Source organism: Euprymna scolopes, chromosome 37, assembly GCF_053919585.1.
Source record: "Euprymna scolopes isolate OS-2025 chromosome 37, ASM5391958v1, whole genome shotgun sequence".
In the NCBI taxonomy this organism is placed as follows: Eukaryota; Metazoa; Mollusca; class Cephalopoda; order Sepiida; family Sepiolidae; genus Euprymna; species Euprymna scolopes.
This window is the reverse complement of record NC_136518.1, coordinates 34,721,878-34,736,694: the sequence shown is the minus strand read 5'-3', so window position 1 is coordinate 34,736,694 and position 14,817 is coordinate 34,721,878. Positions and strand designations below refer to the sequence as shown.

Below are 14,817 nucleotides of genomic sequence, written 5' to 3'. Positions count from 1 at the left end.
ATCTATCTTCTATCTTCAATCTATCTTCTATCTTCAATCTATCTTCTATCTTCAATCTATCTTCTATCTTCAATCTATCTTCTATCTTCAATCTATCTTCTATCTTCAATCTATCTTCTATCTTCAATCTATCTTCTATCTTCAATCTATCTTCTATCTTCAATCTATCTTCTATCTTCAATCTATCTTCTATCTTCAATCTATCTTCTATCTTCAATCTATCTTCTATCTTCAATCTATCTTCTATCTTCAATCTATCTTCTATCTTCAATCTATCTTCTATCTTCAATCTATCTTCTATCTTCAATCTATCTTCTATCTTCAATCTATCTTCTATCTTCAATCTATCTTCTATCTTCAATCTATCTTCTATCTTCAATCTATCTTCTATCTTCAATCTATCTTCTATCTTCAATCTATCTTCTATCTTCAATCTATCTTCTATCTTCAATCTATCTTCTATCTTCAATCTATCTTCTATCTTCAATCTATCTTCTATCTTCAATCTATCTTCTATCTTCAATCTATCTTCTATCTTCAATCTATCTTCTATCTTCAATCTATCTTCTATCTTCAATCTATCTTCTATCTTCAATCTATCTTCTATCTTCAATCTATCTTCTATCTTCAATCTATCTTCTATCTTCAATCTATCTTCTATCTTCAATCTATCTTCTATCTTCAATCTATCTTCTATCTTCAATCTATCTTCTATCTTCAATCTATCTTCTATCTTCAATCTATCTTCTATCTTCAATCTATCTTCTATCTTCAATCTATCTTCTATCTTCAATCTATCTTCTATCTTCAATCTATCTTCTATCTTCAATCTATCTTCTATCTTCAATCTATCTTCTATCTTCAATCTATCTTCTATCTTCAATCTATCTTCTATCTTCAATCTATCTTCTATCTTCAATCTATCTTCTATCTTCAATCTATCTTCTATCTTCAATCTATCTTCAATCTTCAATCTATCTTCTATCTTCAATCTTCAATCTATCTTCAATCTTCAATCTATCTTCAATCTTCAATCTATCTTCTATCTTCAATCTTCAATCTATCTTCAATCTTCAATCTATCTTCAATCTTCAATCTATCTACAATCTTCAATCTATCTTCAATCTATCTTCAATCTATCTTCTATCTTCAATCTATCTTCAATCTATCTTCTATCTTCAATCTATCTTCAATCTATCTTCTATCTTCAATCTATCTTCAATCTATCTTCTATCTTCAATCTATCTTCAATCTATCTTCAATCTATCTTCTATCTTCAATCTATCTTCAATCTATCTTCTATCTTCAATCTATCTTCAATCTATCTTCTATCTTCAATCTATCTTCAATCTATCTTCTATCTTCAATCTATCTTCAATCTATCTTCTATCTTCAATCTATCTTCAATCTATCTTCTATCTTCAATCTATCTTCAATCTATCTTCTATCTTCAATCTATCTTCAATCTATCTTCTATCTTCAATCTATCTTCAATCTATCTTCTATCTTCAATCTATCTTCAATCTATCTTCTATCTTCAATCTATCTTCAATCTATCTTCTATCTTCAATCTATCTTCAATCTATCTTCTATCTTCAATCTATCTTCTATCTTCAATCTATCTTCAATCTATCTTCTATCTTCAATCTATCTTCAATCTATCTTCTATCTTCAATCTATCTTCAATCTATCTTCTATCTTCAATCTATCTTCAATCTATCTTCTATCTTCAATCTATCTTCAATCTATCTTCTATCTTCAATCTATCTTCAATCTATCTTCTATCTTCAATCTATCTTCAATCTATCTTCTATCTTCAATCTATCTTCTATCTTCAATCTATCTTCTATCTTCAATCTATCTTCAATCTATCTTCTATCTTCAATCTATCTTCAATCTATCTTCTATCTTCAATCTATCTTCAATCTATCTTCTATCTTCAATCTATCTTCAATCTATCTTCTATCTTCAATCTATCTTCAATCTATCTTCTATCTTCAATCTATCTTCTATCTTCAATCTATCTTCTATCTTCAATCTATCTTCTATCTTCAATCTATCTTCTATCTTCAATCTATCTTCAATCTATCTTCTATCTTCAATCTATCTTCAATCTATCTTCTATCTTCAATCTATCTTCAATCTATCTTCTATCTTCAATCTATCTTCAATCTATCTTCTATCTTCAATCTATCTTCAATCTATCTTCTATCTTCAATCTATCTTCAATCTATCTTCTATCTTCAATCTATCTTCAATCTATCTTCTATCTTCAATCTATCTTCAATCTATCTTCTATCTTCAATCTATCTTCAATCTATCTTCTATCTTCAATCTATCTTCAATCTATCTTCTATCTTCAATCTATCTTCAATCTATCTTCTATCTTCAATCTATCTTCAATCTATCTTCTATCTTCAATCTATCTTCAATCTATCTTCTATCTTCAATCTATCTTCAATCTATCTTCTATCTTCAATCTATCTTCTATCTTCAATCTATCTTCAATCTATCTTCTATCTTCAATCTATCTTCAATCTATCTTCTATCTTCAATCTATCTTCAATCTATCTTCTATCTTCAATCTATCTTCAATCTATCTTCTATCTTCAATCTATCTTCAATCTATCTTCTATCTTCAATCTATCTTCAATCTATCTTCTATCTTCAATCTATCTTCAATCTATCTTCTATCTTCAATCTATCTTCAATCTATCTTCTATCTTCAATCTATCTTCTATCTTCAATCTATCTTCTATCTTCAATCTATCTTCTATCTTCAATCTATCTTCTATCTTCAATCTATCTTCTATCTTCAATCTATCTTCTATCTTCAATCTATCTTCTATCTTCAATCTATCTTCTATCTTCAATCTATCTTCTATCTTCAATCTATCTTCTATCTTCAATCTATCTTCTATCTTCAATCTATCTTCTATCTTCAATCTATCTTCTATCTTCAATCTATCTTCTATCTTCAATCTATCTTCTATCTTCAATCTATCTTCTATCTTCAATCTATCTTCTATCTTCAATCTATCTTCTATCTTCAATCTATCTTCTATCTTCAATCTATCTTCTATCTTCAATCTATCTTCTATCTTCAATCTATCTTCTATCTTCAATCTATCTTCTATCTTCAATCTATCTTCTATCTTCAATCTATCTTCTATCTTCAATCTATCTTCTATCTTCAATCTATCTTCTATCTTCAATCTATCTTCTATCTTCAATCTATCTTCTATCTTCAATCTATCTTCAATCTATCTTCTATCTTCAATCTATCTTCTATCTTCAATCTATCTTCTATCTTCAATCTATCTTCTATCTTCTATCTTCAATCTATCTTCTGTCTTCAATCTGTCTTCTGTCTTCAATCTGTCTTCTGTCTTCAATCTGTCTTCTGTCTTCAATCTGTCTTCTGTCTTCAATCTATCTTCTGTCTTCAATCTGTCTTCTGTCTTCAATCTGTCTTCTGTCTTCAATCTGTCTTCTGTCTTCAATCTGTCTTCTGTCTTCAATCTGTCTTCTGTCTTCAATCTGTCTTCTGTCTTCAATCTGTCTTCTGTCTTCAATCTGTCTTCTGTCTTCAATCTGTCTTCTGTCTTCAATCTGTCTTCTGTCTTCAATCTGTCTTCTGTCTTCAATCTGTCTTCTGTCTTCAATCTGTCTTCTGTCTTCAATCTGTCTTCTGTCTTCAATCTGTCTTCTGTCTTCAATCTGTCTTCTGTCTTCAATCTGTCTTCTGTCTTCAATCTGTCTTCTGTCTTCAATCTGTCTTCTGTCTTCAATCTGTCTTCTGTCTTCAATCTGTCTTCTGTCTTCAATCTGTCTTCTGTCTTCAATCTGTCTTCTGTCTTCAATCTGTCTTCTGTCTTCAATCTGTCTTCTGTCTTCAATCTGTCTTCTGTCTTCAATCTGTCTTCTGTCTTCAATCTGTCTTCTGTCTTCAATCTGTCTTCTGTCTTCAATCTGTCTTCTGTCTTCAATCTGTCTTCTGTCTTCAATCTGTCTTCTGTCTTCAATCTGTCTTCTGTCTTCAATCTGTCTTCTGTCTTCAATCTGTCTTCTGTCTTCAATCTGTCTTCTGTCTTCAATCTGTCTTCTGTCTTCAATCTGTCTTCTGTCTTCAATCTGTCTTCTGTCTTCAATCTGTCTTCTGTCTTCAATCTGTCTTCTGTCTTCAATCTGTCTTCTGTCTTCAATCTGTCTTCTGTCTTCAATCTGTCTTCTGTCTTCAATCTGTCTTCTGTCTTCAATCTGTCTTCTGTCTTCAATCTGTCTTCTGTCTTCAATCTGTCTTCTGTCTTCAATCTGTCTTCTGTCTTCAATCTGTCTTCTGTCTTCAATCTGTCTTCTGTCTTCAATCTGTCTTCTGTCTTCAATCTGTCTTCTGTCTTCAATCTGTCTTCTGTCTTCAATCTGTCTTCTGTCTTCAATCTGTCTTCTGTCTTCAATCTGTCTTCTGTCTTCAATCTGTCTTCTGTCTTCAATCTGTCTTCTGTCTTCAATCTGTCTTCTGTCTTCAATCTGTCTTCTGTCTTCAATCTGTCTTCTGTCTTCAATCTGTCTTCTGTCTTCAATCTGTCTTCTGTCTTCAATCTGTCTTCTGTCTTCAATCTGTCTTCTGTCTTCAATCTGTCTTCTGTCTTCAATCTGTCTTCTGTCTTCAATCTGTCTTCTGTCTTCAATCTGTCTTCTGTCTTCAATCTGTCTTCTGTCTTCAATCTGTCTTCTGTCTTCAATCTGTCTTCTGTCTTCAATCTGTCTTCTGTCTTCAATCTGTCTTCTGTCTTCAATCTGTCTTCTGTCTTCAATCTGTCTTCTGTCTTCAATCTGTCTTCTGTCTTCAATCTGTCTTCTGTCTTCAATCTGTCTTCTGTCTTCAATCTGTCTTCTGTCTTCAATCTGTCTTCTGTCTTCAATCTGTCTTCTGTCTTCAATCTGTCTTCTGTCTTCAATCTGTCTTCTGTCTTCAATCTGTCTTCTGTCTTCAATCTGTCTTCTGTCTTCAATCTGTCTTCTGTCTTCAATCTGTCTTCTGTCTTCAATCTGTCTTCTGTCTTCAATCTGTCTTCTGTCTTCAATCTGTCTTCTGTCTTCAATCTGTCTTCTGTCTTCAATCTGTCTTCTGTCTTCAATCTGTCTTCTGTCTTCAATCTGTCTTCTGTCTTCAATCTGTCTTCTGTCTTCAATCTGTCTTCTGTCTTCAATCTGTCTTCTGTCTTCAATCTGTCTTCTGTCTTCAATCTGTCTTCTGTCTTCAATCTGTCTTCTGTCTTCAATCTGTCTTCTGTCTTCAATCTGTCTTCTGTCTTCAATCTGTCTTCTGTCTTCAATCTGTCTTCTGTCTTCAATCTGTCTTCTGTCTTCAATCTGTCTTCTGTCTTCAATCTGTCTTCTGTCTTCAATCTGTCTTCTGTCTTCAATCTGTCTTCTGTCTTCAATCTGTCTTCTGTCTTCAATCTGTCTTCTGTCTTCAATCTGTCTTCTGTCTTCAATCTGTCTTCTGTCTTCAATCTGTCTTCTGTCTTCAATCTGTCTTCTGTCTTCAATCTGTCTTCTGTCTTCAATCTGTCTTCTGTCTTCAATCTGTCTTCTGTCTTCAATCTGTCTTCTGTCTTCAATCTGTCTTCTGTCTTCAATCTGTCTTCTGTCTTCAATCTGTCTTCTGTCTTCAATCTGTCTTCTGTCTTCAATCTGTCTTCTGTCTTCAATCTGTCTTCTGTCTTCAATCTGTCTTCTGTCTTCAATCTGTCTTCTGTCTTCAATCTGTCTTCTGTCTTCAATCTGTCTTCTGTCTTCAATCTGTCTTCTGTCTTCAATCTGTCTTCTGTCTTCAATCTGTCTTCTGTCTTCAATCTGTCTTCTGTCTTCAATCTGTCTTCTGTCTTCAATCTGTCTTCTGTCTTCAATCTGTCTTCTGTCTTCAATCTGTCTTCTGTCTTCAATCTGTCTTCTGTCTTCAATCTGTCTTCTGTCTTCAATCTGTCTTCTGTCTTCAATCTGTCTTCTGTCTTCAATCTGTCTTCTGTCTTCAATCTGTCTTCTGTCTTCAATCTGTCTTCTGTCTTCAATCTGTCTTCTGTCTTCAATCTGTCTTCTGTCTTCAATCTGTCTTCTGTCTTCAATCTGTCTTCTGTCTTCAATCTGTCTTCTGTCTTCAATCTGTCTTCTGTCTTCAATCTGTCTTCTGTCTTCAATCTGTCTTCTGTCTTCAATCTGTCTTCTGTCTTCAATCTGTCTTCTGTCTTCAATCTGTCTTCTGTCTTCAATCTGTCTTCTGTCTTCAATCTGTCTTCTGTCTTCAATCTGTCTTCTGTCTTCAATCTGTCTTCTGTCTTCAATCTGTCTTCTGTCTTCAATCTGTCTTCTGTCTTCAATCTGTCTTCTGTCTTCAATCTGTCTTCTGTCTTCAATCTGTCTTCTGTCTTCAATCTGTCTTCTGTCTTCAATCTGTCTTCTGTCTTCAATCTGTCTTCTGTCTTCAATCTGTCTTCTGTCTTCAATCTGTCTTCTGTCTTCAATCTGTCTTCTGTCTTCAATCTGTCTTCTGTCTTCAATCTGTCTTCTGTCTTCAATCTGTCTTCTGTCTTCAATCTGTCTTCTGTCTTCAATCTGTCTTCTGTCTTCAATCTGTCTTCTGTCTTCAATCTGTCTTCTGTCTTCAATCTGTCTTCTGTCTTCAATCTGTCTTCTGTCTTCAATCTGTCTTCTGTCTTCAATCTGTCTTCTGTCTTCAATCTGTCTTCTGTCTTCAATCTGTCTTCTGTCTTCAATCTGTCTTCTGTCTTCAATCTGTCTTCTGTCTTCAATCTGTCTTCTGTCTTCAATCTGTCTTCTGTCTTCAATCTGTCTTCTGTCTTCAATCTGTCTTCTGTCTTCAATCTGTCTTCTGTCTTCAATCTGTCTTCTGTCTTCAATCTGTCTTCTGTCTTCAATCTGTCTTCTGTCTTCAATCTGTCTTCTGTCTTCAATCTGTCTTCTGTCTTCAATCTGTCTTCTGTCTTCAATCTGTCTTCTGTCTTCAATCTGTCTTCTGTCTTCAATCTGTCTTCTGTCTTCAATCTGTCTTCTGTCTTCAATCTGTCTTCTGTCTTCAATCTGTCTTCTGTCTTCAATCTGTCTTCTGTCTTCAATCTGTCTTCTGTCTTCAATCTGTCTTCTGTCTTCAATCTGTCTTCTGTCTTCAATCTGTCTTCTGTCTTCAATCTGTCTTCTGTCTTCAATCTGTCTTCTGTCTTCAATCTGTCTTCTGTCTTCAATCTGTCTTCTGTCTTCAATCTGTCTTCTGTCTTCAATCTGTCTTCTGTCTTCAATCTGTCTTCTGTCTTCAATCTGTCTTCTGTCTTCAATCTGTCTTCTGTCTTCAATCTGTCTTCTGTCTTCAATCTGTCTTCTGTCTTCAATCTGTCTTCTGTCTTCAATCTGTCTTCTGTCTTCAATCTGTCTTCTGTCTTCAATCTGTCTTCTGTCTTCAATCTGTCTTCTGTCTTCAATCTGTCTTCTGTCTTCAATCTGTCTTCTGTCTTCAATCTGTCTTCTGTCTTCAATCTGTCTTCTGTCTTCAATCTGTCTTCTGTCTTCAATCTGTCTTCTGTCTTCAATCTGTCTTCTGTCTTCAATCTGTCTTCTGTCTTCAATCTGTCTTCTGTCTTCAATCTGTCTTCTGTCTTCAATCTGTCTTCTGTCTTCAATCTGTCTTCTGTCTTCAATCTGTCTTCTGTCTTCAATCTGTCTTCTGTCTTCAATCTGTCTTCTGTCTTCAATCTGTCTTCTGTCTTCAATCTGTCTTCTGTCTTCAATCTGTCTTCTGTCTTCAATCTGTCTTCTGTCTTCAATCTGTCTTCTGTCTTCAATCTGTCTTCTGTCTTCAATCTGTCTTCTGTCTTCAATCTGTCTTCTGTCTTCAATCTGTCTTCTGTCTTCAATCTGTCTTCTGTCTTCAATCTGTCTTCTGTCTTCAATCTGTCTTCTGTCTTCAATCTGTCTTCTGTCTTCAATCTGTCTTCTGTCTTCAATCTGTCTTCTGTCTTCAATCTGTCTTCTGTCTTCAATCTGTCTTCTGTCTTCAATCTGTCTTCTGTCTTCAATCTGTCTTCTGTCTTCAATCTGTCTTCTGTCTTCAATCTGTCTTCTGTCTTCAATCTGTCTTCTGTCTTCAATCTGTCTTCTGTCTTCAATCTGTCTTCTGTCTTCAATCTGTCTTCTGTCTTCAATCTGTCTTCTGTCTTCAATCTGTCTTCTGTCTTCAATCTGTCTTCTGTCTTCAATCTGTCTTCTGTCTTCAATCTGTCTTCTGTCTTCAATCTGTCTTCTGTCTTCAATCTGTCTTCTGTCTTCAATCTGTCTTCTGTCTTCAATCTGTCTTCTGTCTTCAATCTGTCTTCTGTCTTCAATCTGTCTTCTGTCTTCAATCTGTCTTCTGTCTTCAATCTGTCTTCTGTCTTCAATCTGTCTTCTGTCTTCAATCTGTCTTCTGTCTTCAATCTGTCTTCTGTCTTCAATCTGTCTTCTGTCTTCAATCTGTCTTCTGTCTTCAATCTGTCTTCTGTCTTCAATCTGTCTTCTGTCTTCAATCTGTCTTCTGTCTTCAATCTGTCTTCTGTCTTCAATCTGTCTTCTGTCTTCAATCTGTCTTCTGTCTTCAATCTGTCTTCTGTCTTCAATCTGTCTTCTGTCTTCAATCTGTCTTCTGTCTTCAATCTGTCTTCTGTCTTCAATCTGTCTTCTGTCTTCAATCTGTCTTCTGTCTTCAATCTGTCTTCTGTCTTCAATCTGTCTTCTGTCTTCAATCTGTCTTCTGTCTTCAATCTGTCTTCTGTCTTCAATCTGTCTTCTGTCTTCAATCTGTCTTCTGTCTTCAATCTGTCTTCTGTCTTCAATCTGTCTTCTGTCTTCTATCTGTCTTCTGTCTTCTATCTGTCTATCGTCTTCTATCTGTCTATCATCTTCTATCTGTCTATCATCTTCTATCTGTCTATCATCTTCTATCTGTCTATCATCTTCTATCTGTCTATCATCTTCTATCTGTCTATCATCTTCTATCTGTCTATCATCTTCTATCTGTCTATCATCTTCTATCTGTCTATCATCTTCTATCTGTCTATCATCTTCTATCTGTCTATCATCTTCTATCTGTCTATCATCTTCTATCTGTCTATCATCTTCTATCTGTCTATCATCTTCTATCTGTCTATCATCTTCTATCTGTCTATCATCTTCTATCTGTCTATCATCTTCTATCTGTCTATCATCTTCTATCTGTCTATCATCTTCTATCTGTCTATCATCTTCTATCTGTCTATCATCTTCTATCTGTCTATCATCTTCTATCTGTCTATCATCTTCTATCTGTCTATCATCTTCTATCTGTCTATCATCTTCTATCTGTCTATCATCTTCTATCTGTCTATCATCTTCTATCTGTCTATCATCTTCTATCTGTCTATCATCTTCTATCTGTCTATCATCTTCTATCTGTCTATCATCTTCTATCTGTCTATCATCTTCTATCTGTCTATCATCTTCTATCTGTCTATCATCTTCTATCTGTCTATCATCTTCTATCTGTCTATCATCTTCTATCTGTCTATCATCTTCTATCTGTCTATCATCTTCTATCTGTCTATCATCTTCTATCTGTCTATCATCTTCTATCTGTCTATCATCTTCTATCTGTCTATCATCTTCTATCTGTCTATCATCTTCTATCTGTCTATCATCTTCTATCTGTCTATCATCTTCTATCTGTCTATCATCTTCTATCTGTCTATCATCTTCTATCTGTCTATCATCTTCTATCTGTCTATCATCTTCTATCTGTCTATCATCTTCTATCTGTCTATCATCTTCTATCTGTCTATCATCTTCTATCTGTCTATCATCTTCTATCTGTCTATCATCTTCTATCTGTCTATCATCTTCTATCCGTCTATCATCTTCTATCCGTCTATCATCTTCTATCCGTCTATCATCTTCTATCCGTCTATCATCTTCTATATAAATAAAATGAATTCATTTTCCCCCTCCAACTTTGACCTTAATAGGATTAAAAATCATAACATTACATGCCAATGTAATGTGTACAAACTCGACAATGGTACATTCCTATATTTTTTTTTATGAGAGTCCACTGCCAAAATCAGTTAGATTCAATGGAAATTGCAACATGTTTTCTTTCTATTAGATTCCTCCTTTCCCCGCTCCTCATTTACACCGCAGCGGAAGCGTTCACAAGGAACAGTATGAGGAAACACCGGTTTGGAACTGTACAAGTTTATTTATTCTGTTTTTTTTTGTTTTTTTTAATGATATATGCGTTTTGTTTTTCTCATAATAAAATAGAAATAATAAAAAAAAGAATGCGATTATTATTATTGCTTTCTCCTTGCTTTTTTTTACTTCCGGTTTTAACGACTCTAACCGTGAAATCAAACTATGACCTTTATTTATTAGTGCTTCCAACTCAACATTTACTTTTACACAAAGAATTCATTCTTTAGTATTTATTATTACAACGCAATGATAAACCAAAACAAACTTCACTGCGGAATTGACATTTAACCTAATTCACTTTTTAGTTAATTCATTACGTTTTTTTTTTTGTTTTTTTTTCGCCGGACCTTTCTTTAAAGTTTAGTGTAAAATGCAATGATGTTGTAATTTTTCTTTAAATCTTTGAGTAATTGTAAGAAAAATGATTTTTTTTTTTTTTTTTTCAACTACTTTAGTAAAATAGTTACTTCCCTTAAAACAATTAATTAAGATTCTGAATAACCGTTACTTACACTTTGAACTATCTTTTAACACTCGGTTCAGAGAATGGGGTCTTAGTGTTGTATTTATTCTGTTGTAATGAGACTATTCTTCTAGGCATTATCTCCTCCTTTGTAGGTGAGAGTATAGTGTTGTAAGGTAGAAATTTTTACCGTCCGCTGTTCATTAGCAAACTCAACATATTTGTATTATATATATATATATTCTAGCAAAAATGTGATTGAAGGGCGAACATTAATAATATATTAATTTAAATAAAATAAACATATATTGTACCACCACGTGCACATATATACATGTGGTGGCACAATATAAAATGGTCGTGAAGTGTCAAAAAGGATGGAAAGATGATAGGGAGAGTTTCACTGGTAGGGTGCAGAAATTATGGGAACATTAAGTGGGGGTTATTGTCACTTAAATTCGAGAGATTCCAAGATCAATATTTGTTGCTAGTGAAAAATTTATGGTGAATGGCTGTTGTGATAGCACAAAATGATTTGCAATAGTTATCAAAATAAATCTAAGGAAACGTGTAACTCGCTTCAAGGAACACTACTGGTTATTGTCATTCAGCAATCACTAAAAATGATTGTGTAAAAAATCCTTGTAAGTAAAAAACATTTCATGATTATGATATAAAAAAAAAAATAGGTTGTATGGATACCATTGGAAGCTTTCAGATGAGATTTTTAAAAATGATGTGAAATTTCTAAGTTATAAAAACGTGTAAAAAAAAAAAAAAAAATTTTAAAAACTAATTGCTGAAATGTTTTATTACATGTTTTCTTTTTCTCTCATGAAATGATAATGGATGCATAAACTTCATTTAATATTTTTCCAGATAATATGGGACTTTTATTTCACTTATCCAAGCTGTTTAGGAAAAAAGTTCTAAAAGAAGAAGATATTGGAAAAACAAAGCTTGCTCGAGTATTATCTTTGGTTGACCTTACGCTTTTGGGTATGTATTGATGTTTCTTTATGCCATATTTTCTTTTTAGTATTATGCTTACAAATATATTAACTCATATTGTTATGCAACATGCATAGCCACAAAATGCTAATGAAATAAAGAAAAAGGAATATGGTCTTGCTTAAAATAATTGAATATATAAAAAATAGCATAGAATTGCGATGAAAAGATGTCTATTAATTTGCTTGTTAAGAGAGGTAAGTGGGTAAATGTTATTAGTGACATTTCATGTCTGACAGTTGTGTTGTTAGTTGAGTCTTGAGAAAAACTGAATTTCGGTTTGAAATAAATCATTTTTCTTAGTGAAGATCAAATTGTCTTAAATCATCTGTCATGTTTCTTTTTTTTTTTTTTTTTTTGAAGTGTCTATTTGAAACGATCATTTATATATCTTTAGCTTTATACTTTATTATACAATTAATAAATCGACAAAATAATTTAGAATTCTGTCTATTATGTTTTCTTTTTATTTTTCCATTAATTTCATTTCAAGTCTTAATGATTGATAAAAGAACAGTAGAAATCATCCTAAACTCTTGACCCCAAGTTGAAAAGCCATTACTCAAAATGACAAGCTACTATAAAAAGGCTGACTGGAAAGCCATAAGAGATCACATCAAAGACGATCCATAGTGTAGTATTGTTTCTCTTCCTGCGAAACCATGTGCAAATGAGACTTCTAAATAGTTCAAAGCAGTAATTAAAGCGTATATTCCCACTTGAAGTTCTTTAACAAACCACATGCTCCCCAATGGTTCACCTCTGATTGTGCAGCTGGCATCACTCAAAGTCAGCATACATTGGGCATACTTATCAGACATAAGTCCACAAATAGACAAAAGTTAGAAATAATTGGAAGAGAAGTAGTCGCAGACAAGAGAAAGTATTCAGAAGTCACTAGAAAATGTATTGAGTCGCAGAAATTAGGGACTTGTGATTTCTGGAAAATTTATAACAGTTAGTAAATAATGGTCAATCAACAATTCCTCCACTATCCAATAACCTTGAGAATGTCTGCATGGCAACCAAAAAGGCAAATCTGCTTGCCTGAAGGTTTGCGTTTAACTTTAACCACCTAACCGCTCCTTCCTAAATTTCCCTTTGCCGACTGAGGTTATACTCAATGATCTGAAAATCATCCTTTCCCTTGTTCGTGATGTCGTAAAAAACCTGGACACTTCAAAAGCATGTGGGCCTGATCTTATCCTTGCTATACTATAAAAAAAAGTTCCGCTGAAGTTGCTCTGGTTCTCTCCAAATTCTCTAACAAATGTCTGACTGAATCTTGCTTTCCTGACAGCTCGAAAATTGCTTCTGCTGTGCCAGTTTTAAAAAATTTCACTAAATTATTGCCCCATTAGCCCCCTCCATCTCTCCACCAAAATCTTTGAGTCTTCAATCAATCAATCACTAATTCGTTACCTCATAGATAAACTTTTTTCTAACTGGCAGTATATTTAAGCAAGCCCGTTCTACTGCAGATACCTAACTGTAATCTCTGAATGTACATACCATGCACTGAATAAGGCAGGGGAGGCTAGGTCAATAGATATATCTAATGCCTTTGACATGGTTTGGCATGATGTTCTTCTAATCCAAATTAAATCCTATGGCATTACTGGACACATACTTAACATAATCAAATCCTTCTTAGATTTGAGAAAAATGCAGGTTGTCCTTGATGATCGTACATCTGAACACCGTGATATAAATGTGGGTGTACTACAGGAGTCAATTCTTGGACCTTTATTATTCCTGATATTTATAAATGATCTCCTGATAAAATTGTCTTTAAGATGGCTGTATTTACTGATGACACTATGCTCTATAAGACTTAAGGGGAAAAATGAATGAATACATATCTAAGAAAATGGCTAAAACTATAGGAAGACCTCCAGTCTGTGATGGAATTGGGCCGAAACTGGATGCCTTCTCAACCACTGATTTCCATGGCTAATGATGCACTGCTTGAAAGTACTTCCTTCAAGCTCATAGGCTTAATATTTGTAGGCAACATGAATTGGAACAAATACATTGAGGTAATTTCCAAGGCTATGGCAAGGAAAGAGTACTCTCTCTAACTTACTAGAAGGTTATTCACACCTGAGAATGTTATATGTCTACAAAGCCACTATTTTCCTATGCTTCGAATACTGTTGTCATATCTGGGCATCAGCCATTAGTCTCTCGCTCTTAGACAGGGTTAAAAAAAGAGTTGCCAACCTAATAGGTCCCGCACTGTTAGCCAAACTCCAACCTCTGTCACATCGCCCAAATGTAGCACCCCCATGCCTGTTTTACAAGTATTTTAATGGAAAGTGTTCGGACGAACTCAAATCACTAGTGCTCCCTCGATGTAAATACCACCAACAAACCAGACAAGCAGCAAAGTCCCACCTCTACACCATAGAGATCCCTAAATGCTGTAAAGCCTTCTACTCAAATAGCTTCTTCCCTCAAACTGCTAGACTTTGGAATTCCCTCCTAGGCTCCTGCTTCCCTAACTATACTGACATGCAGAAGTTCAAGTGTAATGTAAACAGACATCTTGCTGTCCAACTCCCTACATATATTAGTCCCTTATAACTTAGTGGTACTGTGTCTTGTTTCGGATGAAAAAAACCCCCAGTAAAATGTGTATGTGTGTATGTATGTGTATATATATATATATATATATATATATAATAAAAATCTTGATATTGAAAATTTATTCAAGTTTTCAAAAAACTTTATAAACCTGTAAGGAAGGTATACAAAATTTTAATTATTCGACAAGGGGTACAAATAAAACAAGAAAACCTTATTCCATGGAGTTTCGAAAAGAGCAATTCTTCTCATCAGAGGGAAGAGATTTACAAAATATACAAAAAAATTTGCATCTCAGAAAACACACAATATGAAATTTATATTTTCATCAAAAAAGTCATTTACCAGTTTTTTTTTTAAAAGTTTATAGTGATTTAAAAAGATTGGGAAAGCAAGAAATGGAAGAAAAAGGATATGATGAAGATTCAATCGGAAAGACTTTCAGAACAGGAAAAATGCATAAAGGGTATGTTGAAAAT

At 34.0% G+C, this 14,817-nt stretch overlaps 1 protein-coding gene across 2 annotated transcripts in view; it reads left to right on the top strand.

Moving 5' to 3' along the window:
* LOC145261128 (high affinity cationic amino acid transporter 1-like) overlaps nt 1–14,817 on the top strand; it is an 81,818-nt gene that overhangs the window by 18,142 nt on the left and 48,859 nt on the right. For both annotated transcript variants that reach the window (XM_080119393.1, XM_080119392.1), the window contains exon 2: nt 11,621–11,740. In XM_080119393.1, coding sequence (XP_079975519.1) covers nt 11,626–11,740 — 115 coding nt within the window. In that variant the 5' untranslated portion in view covers nt 11,621–11,625. The remainder of the gene's footprint in view (nt 1–11,620; nt 11,741–14,817) is intronic.